At 63.0% G+C, this 15,757-nt stretch overlaps 1 protein-coding gene across 3 annotated transcripts; it reads left to right on the top strand.

Annotated features, from left to right (window-relative positions):
- Positions 1 to 2,675: 2,675 nt before the first annotated feature.
- On the top strand, positions 2,676 to 14,909 carry RNF208 (ring finger protein 208). Of its 3 annotated transcripts, XR_004754967.1 has the most exons (3): positions 2,676 to 3,414; positions 4,732 to 6,326; positions 14,896 to 14,909. XR_004754967.1 is itself a non-coding variant. In XM_035341663.1 (2 exons), exon 2 carries the CDS (start codon positions 5,396 to 5,398, stop codon positions 6,215 to 6,217), a length of 822 nt encoding a protein of 273 aa, XP_035197554.1. In that variant the 5' UTR covers positions 2,676 to 3,414; positions 4,732 to 5,395; the 3' UTR covers positions 6,218 to 7,537. The 3 variants fall into 3 exon arrangements, 2 of the variants coding, with proteins under 2 accessions (XP_035197554.1, XP_035197555.1); XM_035341663.1 differs by lacking the exon at positions 14,896 to 14,909 and having other exon boundaries at positions 4,732 to 7,537; XM_035341664.1 differs by lacking the exons at positions 2,676 to 3,414; positions 14,896 to 14,909 and adding an exon at positions 3,632 to 3,751 and having other exon boundaries at positions 4,732 to 7,537.
- The last annotated feature ends 848 nt before the right edge of the window (positions 14,910 to 15,757 follow it).

Below are 15,757 nucleotides of genomic sequence, written 5' to 3'. Positions count from 1 at the left end.
CGCTCTTGTGTCTGCCCCAGGAGAGCCCAGCCCTGCACACCAAGAACTGCAGAGCGCACCCCAGGCACACTTGGTCTGCTGCAAAGGACACAGAAAACGGGAAAATAATTTACCAATGTTTGTAATACCCAGAAACACCAGCACAGAGCTCAAAAACACACAGAATGTCCCCATGCAACATAAAGATGTACATTTACAATAACACACATTAAGAAATACGTTTATGAAAGATAGTACAGCAGCTGGAGTCGTGTATGTGACAGATTCGGGCAGCATGACCAGGGGCCATGCAGCAGGAATAAGGGTTTGGCCAGGCCCAAAGGTTGGAGCCTGCCACAGGGCTGGGATTTGCTCTGGACCTCACTCGAGAGTGGCTGGCGGGGAGATGTGCATGCTTTGGAAGACAAGGTTCTTTTCAGCTTGGGTTGAAACCGGAGGTCTTGGTGGGACCAACTAAGTGCAGGAAAAGGGCAAACTCTGCACATCCAGCTGCTATTTCAGGCAGTGTTTATTTATGTGACTCTCATGGAGGCTGTTCTAATGCTGGAGAAATGAGAATAATCCTGCACCTGCCCTGCGGCCAGGCCCAGGTACCCCTCCATGAGCAGGGGCAAAACCCAGCCAAGATAAGCCTGGGAGAGCCCTGCCAGCCTTGTAGAGCTCTCCGAAGTTGAGATGAAAACAGAAAGCATCCATTGTTGGAAATGGGAAAAAAAAAAAAAAAAAAAAAAAAAAAAAACTCCTTGCACGAGACCTAACAAGTGGCCAAGTGGCCAAGGACCCTGTCAAGCCCAACACAAGCTCCAGGAGAAAAAGCAGTGCCAGCCTTGGCTTGGACTGCAGATGTCTCCAGGAGTGTGTGCACAAGTGTAGGAGAGAAGCTGCTGTGCTGGGACAGGGACGATCCAGTGCACGTCCAACAACTGCAGGAAGCCGAGGATAACTGAGCCATCAGGGCAACATGAGGATCCCCAGTACCTTGGCACAAATACAATTTTATTCAGCAGGAAGGATCCCTGATATCATTTATGATTATTTTTAAATAGAGCTGTTGCTTAACTCACTGAATAGCAGCATAATAACACCGTGTGGCTGGGTCAGCATGGGGATGCCACATGAATTAATAACAGAAAATGGCTCACGATCACTCACTTCCTGCAATTTCCTTTGCTCTGTGAGTTCAAGCACCAGTTCCTCGTATCTGCATCCAAAAGTGCTAGCAGGAAAGTAAGCAAAAAATAAAATAAAATAAAATAATGACATGGAGAGGACAGGGAAGATTAAGGGAATCCCTGTTTAGCATTGTTAGGGTGCTAGACAGCTACAGCCTCACACTGCTTTCGGCAGGTGATCAGATCAAAGAACTATGCTTAGCGGGACCAGAGGCAGAGCCTCTGCAAAACTCCTCACACAGCATAGAACGGGCAGGTTCTGCTGAGAGGGGCACGAGGGATGCAGGGGGCAGGTGGAGCCACAATGCCCAGTGGGATGCCACGCTCTCAGGTAGGCCCAGCTCAGGGATGCAGCGGGGCTGAGCCCATGGGTTTGGTTGTCTTCTCCGGGCCAGGCACCTGGGTGGGAGTTTTAGCATCATTGCCTGGAGCTCGTCTGGCCTGAGCTGAGAGTGGTTGGTGGGATGTGTAAGGCCTGGTGGAGCTGAGCTTTCCCCGAGGCTGACAGTGGGAACACAAAGCTGCTCGGTGAGTACATGAGCTCTTGTATCCATCCTGGGGATAGAGGGGAAAGTGATGGTGTGAAGGCATGATGCAGGTTTGCTGTCCCAGTACAGCTCCAGACCCCACAGCTCAAGGGCTTCACTGCAGAGAGGGCTGGGGTCGGGCAGCTGGGTCATGGTGTGGAAACCTTTGCTGGCTGCAAATGTGTGCTGCAGCAGGGCAGGGGGACGGAGATCAAAATCCAGGCAAAATCCTGAGGCCAATGGACCAGAGGGAAGGAGTACAAAGAGCAAGACAGTTGCAGAGGGTGGCACGAGCAGCAGAACCTTAGCAGCACCCAAAGGAGCCCAGGGAGCCTGGTATAAAGGGTTGGTGTCTGCCTGTGCCAGTGAAGGGGGGCAAAGCACCAAGACCAGCCCCGCATGATGCTCCCCAGTGCTCTGCAGGGCCCTGGGGGCATTACGGGTACCCAGAGGTGCGTGACCCCTGCTCACCGTGCCAAGCCCACCAAATCCTTTGTGGACAAGGGAGACCCCGTGCCCTGCTGCCCCTTCCCTTGAGCACCAGGGGGTCAGGATGCTCAGCTGGGCTTTGACTTCAGCTCTCACCAGCGGGGCAAGGCTGGCTGTGGGTCTGGCAGTGGGGATAGGGCCGTGCAGTGCAGGTGGGGAGCCTGGGGCCGGCCCAGCATCATGGCCAGGTGGGGAGCGTGTTCACACCACTAAGGCCATTCCCCAGCCCCAAATCCCACGCAGGCCTCCCGCGGGGAGCCCTCTGCCCCCTATACCCCCTCCTCCCCCCAGCCCTGGTGGGGCCCCAGCCCTCGTCCCCCGCACCCCATCGGAGGAGCCACCCGCGCGGCAGCGCTCGCAGCAGCGACGGCTGCTGAGTCACCGCAGCCCCCCCGGAGCTTCGCGCTGGGCCCCGGCCGGGGGTGGGCAGCGGCGGCGGGGGGCAGCGGGCGGCGGGGCCGGGGCAGGAAGGAAGAAGCGGGGCGGCCCCACGGCGGGCGGAGGGGGCGGGCGGGGGGGCGGAGGGCGCTGCGGCCGCGGGCCCCGCGCTGCTGCTGCTCGAGAGAGAGAGAGAGAGAGAGAGAGAGAGAGAGAGAGAAATGTGAGCCGGCTGCACCACTGCAGCGGCACTGCGGGCGCCGGGAGCGCGCAGGGAGCGCCTCCGCGCAGCGCCCGCGCCGCCGGCAGCGCCGAGCCCCGGGGGACGGCGGGGAGGGAAGCGCCGGGAACCCAGCGCCGGGGCTCGGCCGGGAGCCCTGCACCTGCCGAGCGGAGCGGAGCGGGGAGCGGGGGGCCGGGGCCGGCCGGCGGCCCCCCAGCCCCGCACCGGCTCGGTTGCATCAGCCCTTGCCGGGGCGCTGCGCGGCGGGGGTTGCGGGGGCTGCCTCCTCCCCCGGCGGAGCTACCGGAGGCAGCGGGGCCGCCGGCAGCCCCGGCCTTTGCGGGAGGCCGCCCGGGGATCGCGCCCCCCAACCCGCCCCGCCGAGGCCGGGCGGGCTGCCCGAGGCGGCGGCGGGGCCGTGGGAAGCCGGGCGCGGCGGGCGCGCAGCCTGCAGCATCCCCGCGGAGCCCGCGTCCCCCCGCCTGCCTTTCAGATAACCTTTAGCGGCCCGGGCCTCCCCGCCTCGGCCGCGGGGCCGGAGCGGGGCTCTGGAGGCTGAAAGCAGGACGCGGCCGCCGCGGGACCCCGCATCCGAAGCGTCGCCCCCGGGGCTGCAGCCACGCAGGTAACGAGCCGCAGGCACCGGGGCTCTCGGCCGGCCTGGCCGGGAGCATCGCCCCGCGGGCGCGCAGGCGCGGGTGTGAGTGTGCGCGGGTGTGCAAATGTGTGTGTGTGTGCACATGTGTGTGTGCACTGCTGGGCTGTGTGCAGCTCGAGTCAGGGGCTTTGCACCCGCAGCTCGCTGCGCGGGGGCGGATGCTGGGTGCCAGGGGGGCCGCGGGGCCCTGGGGGCTGGTGTTGATGCGGGGCACCACGGGGTGCTGTGAGGGCTCTACCTGAAGGGGTGTGACGGCGCGAGTGCGGCGGCCGCTTTGCGAATTGGCGTGCCCATCGTGTTGCGGGTGAGCCCTGCGGGCAGCCGGCTCCAGGGCTGCTGCTGGGAGCGGGGGGAGCCTGGGCTGCCTGCAGGGCACAGCGTGCGGGACGTGGGGTGCAGGATGCGGGCCGTGATGCGGGATGCGAGGCCTCTTTCCCCGGGGCAGGTGTTGCAGGATGCTCCTGGCATCTGGTGCAGCCAGGGCATGTCCCCCCCACAGGACATCCCTCCTGGGGTCAGGCAAGGGTCCAGCCCCCATGGCTCCTGAGCATCTAGGGCTGAAGCCCCCTGGCCCATCACTGCCCCCTCCTCAGCCAGATGCCTCCCCCGGATCCCCTCCGTCAGGCCTGGCAGGGCTCAGTGGGAATCCTGCTAACAGGATTTGCAGTGTGATGGAGGAGAAGCGCTTTTGCCCTTCCAGGAGGAGAGGCAGGCTGTCGCCAGGGTGCCCAAGGGAGAAAATGGCCCCGGGCTGGCTGCCTGTACCCCATTGCCTGTCCCCAAACGTGGCACAACTTCCCCAGCAGCTCTGGGACAAGGGCAGGAAGCCATGGAGGGGGAGAGGGGGAGAGGGAGAGATGATAGCAGGGACAGATCAGGAGCGCGCGATAGAGGTAAAAATAGATCCACAGAGCAGAGGAGGGGCTAAACGTGAGCTAAAGCCCTGAGCACAGGCAGGCCGGGAGGGGAGCCCCCTCAGAGGGCCCTGCACACCCAGTGGGGCACGCAGGGACCCCCGCACTGCCCGGGCATGGCCCCCAGGGCAGGGGGGTCCACAGGGCATTTCCCAGCCACAGAGGAGATGCCTGGGGGGAAATACCTTCCAGCTCCCACATCCACCGGCCCAAAGTGCGCAGGGCAGATGGACAGGACCGGTAGGGCCGGTGCCATGGGCAGCAGAGAGCCAAATTGGCAGGATGGAGGCAGGCACGCATCCGCAGGGAGCACCATCCAGCAGAGCTCCAGCAAGCCCAGGAGCCAACCTCCTCTTGCTTTCCTTTCCAGTGAGCACGAAGCTGAGCTGGGGACAGAGGTGCTGGCCACAGTGGGGAGAAAGCATGCAGCAGCCCCGGCGTCGGGCAAGGTGAGCGCCTGCCCAGGCGGGATGCACCCAGTGCCCTGCGGGAGCTGCCGGTGACAGCAAGTGGGAGAGCCGGGAAGTCAGAGCAAAGGAATTTGCAAACACATTCTTCAGCACCAGGAGGATCCCACGGCGGTAAACAGGAATAAAGGCTGGGTGGAGGCGGGGGCTGCCCCCCGCGGCACTGCCCACATTTCTGCCACAGCCCCCTCCCCAGGCTGCCTGCCCGGGCATCGCCCGGCACCGCAGGCATCCATTTGCCATTTCTGACTGCAGCCTGTCTGGTGTGGAAGTGCCAGCAGGGGCAAAGGGGGGAGCTGCCGAGTGGCAGGCGATGTCACGTTAAAGTCCTGTGAGGCACCGCAGGGAGCAGATGCTTTGATCGCCTGCCCGAGAGCGTCCTCAAAGGCGGGCGCGGGCAGGATGCGGCAGTGAGCGCCGCTTTCCCCTGCGCGCCTCCGGCACCCCGAGGTGGCCGGAGAAGAGGGGCGCAGGGCCCGCACGTCCCCCATGTCCCCAGGATGTCCTGTGCCAGCAGCTGCCCCCCTTGCTCATGCTTCATGGCCAGAAGGAGACTGAAAGCGCTGCATGCTGCCGGCATGTTTTAGCCTCATGCAGGCGTCCCTTGGAGACCCCAGAGCAGTGGACAGTAATGTGAAAACCATACTCATGTCGTGTCTGAAAGGGCAACAGGTCATCATTAAAATGGAGGCGATGAAAATCATCCATCCAGAGAAGTTTTCAGAGCTGCAAGCATCGCAGCCACGCTACGCACCGGCCCCACGCCGTGAGCCGCCCCTCGTGGCCAAGCGCGCGTGGCCCTCTGAGTCCGAGATCATCGTCAACCAGGCGTGCGGGGACATCCCGGCGCTGGATGCCACCCCCGGTTCCCTGCCGCTGCCCCGGACTCCCCCCCTGCCGCGGCGCGAGCGCGGGTACCAGGGGCAGCGGAAGGGCAGCTCGGAGGTGTGCTACCACCGGCAGCCACCGTCGGACGAGGTGATCGTCAACCAGTATGTGCTGCACCCCTCGACGCCCTGCGAGCCCCTCGAGTGCCCCACCTGCGGCCACATGTACAACTTCACCAACAAGCGGCCCCGCATCCTCTCCTGCCTGCACTCGGTGTGCGAAGAGTGCCTGCAGATCCTCTACGAGTCCTGCCCCAAGTACAAGTTCATCTCCTGCCCCACCTGCAAGCGGGAGACCGTGCTCTTCACCGACTATGGGCTGGCGGCGCTGGCTGTCAACACCAGTATCCTCAACAGACTGCCGGCCGAAGCCCTGGCCGCCAACCCTGTGCAGTGGAGCAGCGACACCGACCGCAGCTGCTACCAGACCTTTCGCCAGTACTGCGGGGCTGCCTGCACCTGCCACATCCGAAATCCGCTGTCTTCCTGCAACATCATGTGAGGCCCGTGCCCACGCCCTGCCCCAGCCCGGCCCCCTCGGGGAGAGGACAGAGGACAGTGCTGCACCCCGCCAGCCCCTGGCTCCAGGCGATCCAGCTGTGTGGGGAGGGGTTTGCGCTGATCCTTCATACAGCTGCGGACATGGGCTCGCTCCCACCCTGGGCTTGTCAGCGCTGGTGGTGGGGATGCTGCGCTCTGGGACATGGCGTGGATCTGGTGGCAGCCCCCCACGTGCCAGTGGTGCTCAGGGAGAGGGACATCAGGATCAGGGTCATGGCACACCCCTGGGCATCTGTGGCAGCCCCGCTGTGATCAGCATCGAGCATCCCAGGGGCATCACCCTCCTCTCCCAAGAACAGATGCTCAGTCCCACCGGTGACACCCTACCCATCGCCCCGCAGCTGGTGGGAACGGCACGAGGGGCCCCAGAGAGGCACGGTGCCTGACACAGGACAGGAGCAGGTGTGAGAACAGGCCCCCATCACCCCCCTTCTCTGTAAGTTATTTGCCAAAGCTTTCATCTCAGTGGCCAAGCTGCCATGCGTCTGAGTTGCCGTAGCCACGCCAAGCCGCTGCACTGGTGCGAGCAGACACATGGCCCGTTTCCTCCAGAGGCCCCTGAGGAAAGCTCCCGTTTGTCCTCGTTTTGGAGGATTCTTGTTTTTCCCTGTCTGTCCCAGGCCGCTGTGTGTTCACCAAGGCATTGTGCTGTGCCCGTTCTCTGTGGCTCCATCCACCCAAGGCTGTGAGGGACCCTGTGCCCTACACTGATGCCCCGTGGGGCAGCAGCCTCCTGTGCACGGTCTTGCTTTCTCCATGGCATCTGGAGGGGGAAGTTTGCTGCCAAAAAAAAGCAAAAAACAAACAAACAAACAAAGTAAAAAAGAAAAAGCCATAATTTGCAGGTGCTCCCATGGGGCTGAGCACTGCAGCACCAGGGCAGGAGGCAGAGCCCCAGCACAGCCCCCAGGACATCAGGGCTGGGGAAGCCAGGGGGAGCCCGTGGAGCTGCCCCCTCCCACCCTGCTCCCAGGCACTTCAGGAGCAAGGAACAGCCCCGGCACCGGCCAGAGCCCAGCATCCACCCAGGCAGAGGGTCCAGGCCTCCATCGCCCGCCCTGAGGAATAGTCGCTGCCGCCAGCAAAGCCCCAGCACCACCCTGCTGCCTGGGGCTGGGGGGGCAGAGAACGGGGGCCAGTACCAATTCTGTTCTGCTCTGCCAATGCCTCCCGCTGCTGGTTGTGACAATGATCATGTTTTATACCCGGCCTTGTTCAACCCCAATCAGTCTCCCCAATAAAGATTATATTGGAACGAAGAGCAAGCGAGGGTGTCGGGGGTGTGATGCTGCAGGGGGAGCGGAGCTGCGCACCAGTGGGGTGTGCCCAGGACACCACACTGTCCTCACATGGTTCATGGGGTGTGTGATGGTGGTGGGATACCCCAAGGATGGGGAGCAGGGGCTGCCATGTCCCCCTCTGGTTGTGTGGTTGTGTCTCCTCCCTGCCTAGTCCCCATACCCACAGCTGGGCACTGTGGGGTGCCCCATGGCAGGACACTGCCCCATCCACACTATGCAATCTTGAATGGCTAGGAGATCTGATCCTCCCCAAGACATGAAGTGTACGGGGGGGGAGGGAGGGAGGGGGGATTTGCCAGCCTGGTGGCACCCACAGGCAAAGGGACACGGGCAGGGATGGGGCAGTGCTGGGCTCCCTCTGCCCCTCTCTGGCTGCAGGGCCGGTGTGGGTCCTCCTGCAGCACAGCCCACACAGGGCATCCTGGTGGTACAGGGAGGCACAGGGCAGCCCCACAGGCATGGGCAGGCACTGCTGCAGGACCAGGGGCAGGCTGTGGTTTGGACGAGGGAGGATGTTCTACAGGACCCAGATCTGCACAAACCTGGGCAGTGAGATCCGGCTGCACCCAGTGCATGGCAGCACAGGCAAAAAATATCTGCAGGGAGCACTCAGTGCTTTCTCCAAGAGAAAACGGGTTGCTGCAATGGGAAATCTCCGGCTAGGACAAGCAGCAGTTTCCAGGGTCGGGCTCCCTGGGGTGTCAGCAGCTCCTTTCTGCTGGAGCCACAAGCGAGCACAGAGCGACGCAGTGCTGAGCACACTTGAGGATGCCTCAGTGTCTGTATGTGCGTGCAGGGGCTTTCTGTGCACACGCAGCCCCAGTGGCCTGGTGCTGGGCCCCAAATTTCCTGTCTCTGAGCCGCTGCTGCCTCAGCACTCTGCACCCTGTGGCGGGCGAGGGGTTCCCTGCCAGGCATGCAGCGAACATAGCACCCGCCCAGTGTCCGTGGCTGTGCAGGAGCTCACACGGTGCTTGGGGGGAATTTCTGCCCATGAAAACGAAACCACAGCACAGTCCATTGGTGCTGAATTACAGCATCAATAATGCAGCCGGTGCCATCCCTGTCCCTGCGCACACCGTGGCTGTGACCTGTCTTGGCAGCCCGGCACCTGCAGCCTCCAGCGGATGTGGGGCGCGCATGCGGTGCCGGGCACTTTGTGGGTCGGGTGACGTCTCCTGGCCTCTCGCCCCAAAGGCCACGACACCACTTGGAGCGGGCAGCCTGGCCCCAGGGCGGGAGCCAAGGCTCCCCGTAGCCACTGCCTCCTCCCGCAGGAGCATCTCCAGTGCCCCAACCAGTCCTGAGATCCTTGGCCCCAGGGAAACTCCTCCAGCTGTTTTCAGTTCCCCAGAGACTGAAGCACAGATCTAGGGACAGTTTTGCTCTCAAACAGGGATTTGCTCTTTTTATTACATAAGGACGAAGGGTACAGCATGTCCTCCCATCTCCACAGTACCTCTTGGGCACAGAGTAAATTTAAAGCTGCTAATTTGATTTTGAGTCACAATTAAGGAAGAAACAGGGCCTTTCAGGAACAAGGGCTGGGTGATAGCCCATTTCTCCAGCCCTATTTATCTCAAACAAGCACACGCTGGAAGAGGGGCCCAGGCACAATGCTGGGAGGACAGGACCAGGGTGCCAGTGCTCAAGCCTCAGCTGCAGGTGAGCTAAAAGTCTCCTGAAGTCACTGCAGCATCCCAAGTCCAGAAACACTCCAGCAGACTTGATGGCCAGGCTGAGCTTTGTGCCTCCAAAGTGAATTTTCAAAGAGCACCGAGTTCCACCAGCTGCTCAAACACAACAGATATCGCTGGAAAGAGGTCCCTGTGCACTGCCCCATCCTGTGCGGGTTGCACAATGCTTGTGGTGACCAGTTCCCCTCTGCACAGAGCTGGGGGAAGATCTGGCCATGGTGTGGCCAAGGGGTGAGGGCTGCACAAGTCTAAGGGAGAGCACGACGTGCTCAGTTCCTGCAGGTTGGCAGGGAGAGGGCTGAGCATCACGGCTGGGCCCACCTCAGGGAAGCACATCATGTGTGGGAAACTTTAATGTGGGGCAGCCACGCACCCGAAATGACCGTTCAAGCAGAGAGGAAGCTGTTTGCAACAGCTTCTTTCAGTGCCAGTCTTGCACAATGAAATACAACCCCGAGACGCAAAGCTAACGGGTTGCATCAAGGAGCCCGCGTGGCCGGGACAGGTCCCAGGGCAGCTCCGGCCCCATGGGCAGAGAGCAGCTGGGACCTGGTGTTTCCCTGTGGATGAGGCCGGTGAGAGCTGCGGGCAGCCCTGGGTGCCAGCACCACCGTCAAGGTGCACGAGATGCTCCCGGTGCTTTCGTGCCATCCCCACAGATGGCAGCACCCTGGCCTCTCTCACTCGGGTTGGGGATGGAGGCACAGGGCAGGGCTGAGTGGGGAAGGGGACGTGCTGCTGCCGGTTGTGGTGCTAAAGCAATCAGATGCCTCTGGAGCTGGATGGGGACCCCAAAACCCTGGCCCTGCCTGAGAACTGTCAGGCTCCATGTGTGCCCCCAGCTGTGTGACACTCGAGAACACCCCAGTGTGACCCTTCCCCATGGCCACTTGTGCACTGCTGGGGACCTGGGTGGGGGGGCACGCTGGCCTTCAGAGATGTGTGCAGGGCTGGGGACAGCCACATCGCTGGTCTGAGGACATGGGGTGCCTACCCCCAGTGCCACCAGCAGGGAGAGGCAGTGAAGTATTTGGGGTGCAATGGGGTGGCAGGGCTGGTGAGAGGGCATGGTGAGGGGGTTGGGGGGTGACGGGGTGGGTTTGGGGCACCGTGATGAAGTGGGGGGGTGGGAAGGGCTGGGGGCTGCAAGGGAGCAATGGAGGTGGTAAGAAGGTGGAGGATGGCTGCAGGGGTGTGTGCATGGGGAGATGGGAGCATTGGTGCATACCAGGGTACAAGGGCTTCTGTGCATATGAGAGCAGCTTGGGTGGGGGGGGGGGGGCTGTGGTCCCCACCCCACTGCAGCCTCCCCCAGCTTTCAGCACACCACCCCAGCCCCTGCTCGGCATGCCTGCGGCGCTGCCTGCCGCTATCTCAGCGCGCTAAATATAACCGAGTCCTTGTGAGCGGACATTGCAGCCGAATTCCTGCGGGCCAGCCCTTCCTGCACGCCGGGGCTGGCCACCCGCGCTCACACTGCCTGTGATGCCACCGCCCTGAGGCTGGTCCCACACCGCAGCCCCCCAGGACCCTATCCCTGGGGGATTTAGGGGCTGTTCTCCAGATTCGAGCCCCCAGACAGCTCAGAGAGAGCAGCATGGATGTGCTGGAGGATGGCATTGAGCATCGTGCTCCAGTGCCAATCCCCATCGGGACAGCTGTGGCCTGGTTTGCCCAAAAAAGCTTCCCCCTGCCCTGACAATGTAATGTAGAGCAGGGACATGTGCCAGGTGTCCCACATGGTGATGTCCCCCCCTCCCTGTGTGAGCCCTCCCCACAGGCCCAATGTAGCCAAAAAACATCCCCAGCCAGGCCAAGCTCACAGCTCTCCTGATGGAGCTGCTCCACTTTGTATAAATAATTACTCCTTGGTGTAACGGGGCAGGTGGGGTGGAGGGGGCCTGCCAGTCTTTGGCTGACCCATTTTGGGGTGGCCCTCTCCTGTTTCTGCCTCCTACACCATCCTGCAGCCTGAGGCAGTGGCAGCATTGTGACAGTGTCCTCAGCACCTTTGCCAGAGTTGGGGCAATCCAAACAGGTTGGGGGGATGCAGCCCCCTGGGTGGGATCTGGGGGAGTGAAAGAGTAAAAATTTGGGTAGTTTCTGCTGATGTTGCTCATGGTCAAAGGAAGAGTGCTTCGGATGCAAAGGAGCATTCAGTGTCAGTGCAGGGGGCTTTTTCCCAGAGCAAAGCCAATTGCCCCCATGGAGGTGGCCTCAGCTGCTGCCCCAGGGGTGCGGGTGTGCCCAAGAAGCTGCTGCCAGCCCCATGTCCCGTAGCACGGCTGGGAGCACGGGTGCAGAGGAGCCATGCCATGGGCTGGGCATCCCTGCAGGGGGGCCTGGGGAGCAGTGCATTGTGCCCCCAGCAAGGCTGGCTGCCAAGCAAGGAGGAACATCGCTGCTGAGGTGTTCCCAGTGCAGGCAGGCAGACGGTGGTTCCAGGAACAGGCTGGCACAGCCCAGGTGCCATGGGCTCCCCTGCCTGCCCTTCTGGGCACGGTGCTGTGAGCTGGGGCCCTGTGGGTCCTGCTCGGCACTGCCTGTGCAGAGCCTTCAGGAGCAGAGCAGTGTTTGCTCTCTTATCTCCATGCACGGGGAGGCGAGCAGCTGTGAGAAAGGCACAAGCACAGGCTGGCACCACTCTGCTGGGGCTGGGAGGCTGTGGGAGCCTGGGCACTGGGGATGGGGGGGGCAGGCGTCCTCTTCCAGGGGGCTGAGGACCACTGGCAGTCCCCTTCCCCTCCTCAAGCCACTGCTTGGCCCCGAGGTGCAATGGATGCAGTGCCTGCCTTGGCGTTCCTTCAGGGTGATACATGGCATGGCTGGCCCCAGGGACACACAGCACCCCCCGCTGTCCTCGTCCCCACCAAGTGCAGCATCATGCTGCTCTGCCAGACACCAAACACAGACAGACACTGCCGTGGTATAAATGCAATTTGTATTTTCAGTCCATGCTGGGGAAACCCCCATCCATCTGTCTTGGGAGTGGGCAGCAGATCTCACAGCTCAGTCCGTCTCCACCAGCAGAGCCCCTCCAGCTCCCAGCCCCACGGATGTGCCCCCAGCATGGGCAGGCAGAACCCTGCTCCTGCCCTATCCATCCCTTTGGGGCCATGGCACGGTGACACGTGGTGCCCCATGGGACACAGGTAATGCCCAGCTCCAGGCTTGCCTCCCTTGGGCACTGCCCCAGCTCCTGCGCTGCCTCACCTGCTCAGGGCTCACCGGCAGCATCAGGGCTGCCCGCCTTCCCAGGCTTGCTCCCAAGCTGGCATCTCTACCCTGCACTGCAGAGCACCCGGGAGCGCAAACCCAGCACTATTTATCGAGAATGAGGAAGAGCAGCACCATCAAGACGATGGGGAGGAAGATGAGGAGCAGGCTGAGCAGCTCGGCCACCAGCAGCAGGGCCAGCAGCAGGAGGTAGCAGCAGCGGCAGCGGCGCTCCAGCCGCCCCAGCCCGCGGATGAGGCACGGCGGGTAGCGCACACAGGGCAGGCACCCAAACATGCGGCTGGTGTGGAAGCGCACCTGGAAGTGATGCTCAAGGGCACCGGTGAGGCCCGGGCGCCGGGGCGGCAGCACTGGGGGCCGGGGAGCTGCCAGGGCAGAGGTGGGACTGGGCTGGGCATGCAGCAGCAGCAGCTCCTCCTGCAGCTTGCAGATCTCCCACTCCAGCATGGGGGTCTTCTGGCGGCAGATGGGGCAGCGCACGCGGCCAAACTCAGCGCCAGCGGCTGTGTCCATGATGGCACGCAGACAGGCACGGCACAGCCCATGGTTGCAGTTGAGCAGGGCTGGTTTGTGCTGCTGGTCGTCGTAGGGCTCTGTGCAGATGGGGCACTCGTCTTCGCCACTCACCAGTGTGTGGCATGGCTCTGGCACTGTCGTCTCGCTGCTAGATGTCTCCCCATCCTCGGCAGAGAGGCTCAGGATGGAGCTGGAGGCACTTCCCAGGTTGGGAGACCCCTCCGGGGGCACCGGGGTCTCCTCGTGGGGCAGGACGGGGATGGTGGCAGTGGGGGGGTCCTGCCCCTCCATCAGGACAGCACCATGGGTGGGCGGCTTGTGGCACCCGTTCAGGAGCGGCTCTATCGTGTCCTCTGCCACTGCTGGGCTCCAGCCGCCCCAGGCCACAGTGGGTGCCTCTCCACAGAGTGGGGGCAGCTCTGTGGGCCCCTGCAGCCCCTCAGGCTTGCTCTCACCCCACTGCCCAGCCTGGCCCTCCCCGCCGGCTGCCTGCTTGTGCCAGGAGCCAGGCCCCAGCTCCTCACCCACCACCAGCTCCATGGGGGCATCCGTGGGGCAGCCACCCCCCTCACCCACCACCCACCGAGTCCCCTCAGGGCCAGGTGTGGGACACGGGTGCTGCTCCAGGGCCGGGTGTGTCCTTCAGCTCCACTGCCAGGAGGGTTTAAGGGCGGCAGCAGTGTGGGGTCCCGTCATCCCTCCATCATGGCCTGGGGCCACCTGCCAGGCTGAGGGGTCAGGAGCCCCCGAAGCGCGGTGCATCCCCATCGCCCCCAGGACCAGACCACCCCAAAAGGGGCATTGCCAGGAGCATCCAGCAACCGCTTCCTCCTCCTCCCCAGTGCCAAGGCAGTACTGACCCACCGCAGTCCGGAGGAAGACAACGAGCCAGGCAATGCGAGGTGCTCCGGTGAGGGCCGCAGTCGTGCGGGGCCAGGGCTGGCCCAGCTCTCACCAGGCTGGTTTGTCGGCTTCTGGAAGCGGCTCAAATGCAGGCAGCACGGGGCAGGCGGCCATGGCCGCGCCAATCAGCTCCCGTGAGAGCCGGGGAGGAGCTGGGCCCGTGGCCGCCTCTTCCCCTCGCCCCGGACGCTCCACACCCCGGGAGCCAACATGGAGTGGAGCCCTGCGGCCAACGCACCCCGCAACTGCAGGGACATGGGCACAGCGCTGCCCCAGGGCCGCCCACAGCTCAGCCCCAGCACTGCCCGCCAGTACGTGCTCTGCACTGCCCCAGCACTGCCCCCAGCTGAGGTCCCAGTACAGCCCCCAGCTCAGCCCCCACTATGGCACACCAGTATAGACCCGGTATAGACCCAGCATGGCCCCCAGCACAGCCCTTGCACTGCCCACCAGTATGGGCCCAGCACTGCTCCAGCACTGCTCCCACTGAGGTCCCAGCAGTCTCCAGCACAGCCCCAGTACAGCACTCCAGTACGGGCCCAGCTCTGCCCCAGCATGACACTGGTGCACACCCCACACTGGTCTCCCTCGGTGTGACCACCCTGGTCTCTGCCCCCTGCACTGTGTCCTCGCCACCCCTCACTGCCTGCGGATGGTCTGGGTGGGTTTTTCCACTGGGAGAGCCCAGCTCATCCCATGTCCCCCCGGCTGGTCCCTGCACTGGGACACTTCTCCATGCCATGTCCCCTACAGCCTGACGGCGATAGTGGCTTACAGCTACTGGAGGGGTGAGCACAGCCCAGACAGTGCCCCACACAAGGGGGAATGCTGACATGCTGCAGCTCCCTGCTGGCTCTCTGGGGATGCCCAGCTCTGCCCTGGCATCTGCTCTCAGCAAGGCAGCACAGGTATCACAGCAGGGTGGGGAGACCCCAGAAACATCCCATTTCCTCTCACTGCTGCAGGGCAGAGCGGATCCGCAGCTCGAGCAATGCCCTCGAGCACTGCTCACCTACACAGGACCCGGGTGACCTGGAGTGTGGGACGGTGGCTGGGTCACTGGCATGATGTGGCAGCCCTGTCCCTTCCTGTCCCAGCCCACTTCCAGGGACTGTCCCTGACTCACAGCCTGGACCCTAATTGCTATTTACACTGTGCCATGGAGTTTGCTGAACTGGGCTAGGAAGGTGGTGGCACTGGTCCCAGCAGGGCAGGAGCAGGGTTGGCAGCACGAGGGCTGCCAGGGAAAGGGCTGGAGGCAGCTCCCAGGCTGGGGCAGAGGATGGGTCCAGCAGAGCAGCAGCTCAAGGAACGGGAAAACTCAATGGAAACCACCACTGGTGCTCCAGGAGCTCAGGCCTCAGCGTTGAGCAGGCTCAGGAAGATGAACCAGCAGCAGAGACAGCAGGATGGAAACTTTCTCCTGTGCCTGTCCCCACTGGCCTTGGCCACCAGAGACATGGGGAACAGGTCTGTCAAGGCAGCCTCCTACAGCAAGGCTGTTGCTGCTGACTAATGCCAGGTGGGGAGACTCCCATGCAACAGCTCACTTCCTTTAGGTCCTACCACAAACAACGGCCACCCCAAAGCCGTAGCTCTAGCAATGCCTGCAGGTGCTGCTCATTCAGCATGGGGGCCCTGGAAGCTGGAAGTCCCAGGACAGCAGCTCAGACCCCCACAGGAGCCAGCTAGCAGCATCCCAGCACAGAGAGCTCTCACCTCTGCCCCAGCAGGGAGCAGACACGGGGAGCTAGGCTTCACCCACAACCCCAGGAGAGGGATCCCCCTGCCTGCTGGTGGCCCTGCTGCCATTGGGGAAGGGCAGGT

Source organism: Oxyura jamaicensis, chromosome 17 (genome assembly GCF_011077185.1).
Source record: "Oxyura jamaicensis isolate SHBP4307 breed ruddy duck chromosome 17, BPBGC_Ojam_1.0, whole genome shotgun sequence".
NCBI classification, from domain to species: Eukaryota; Metazoa; Chordata; class Aves; order Anseriformes; family Anatidae; genus Oxyura; species Oxyura jamaicensis.
This window is presented reverse-complemented; position numbering and strand designations above follow the sequence as displayed.

Bases quoted from the DNA above. Each gene is read 5' to 3' on its own strand.
- RNF208 (XM_035341663.1), top strand. From the start codon at position 5,396: ATGCTGCCGGCATGTTTTAGCCTCATGCAGGCGTCCCTTGGAGACCCC.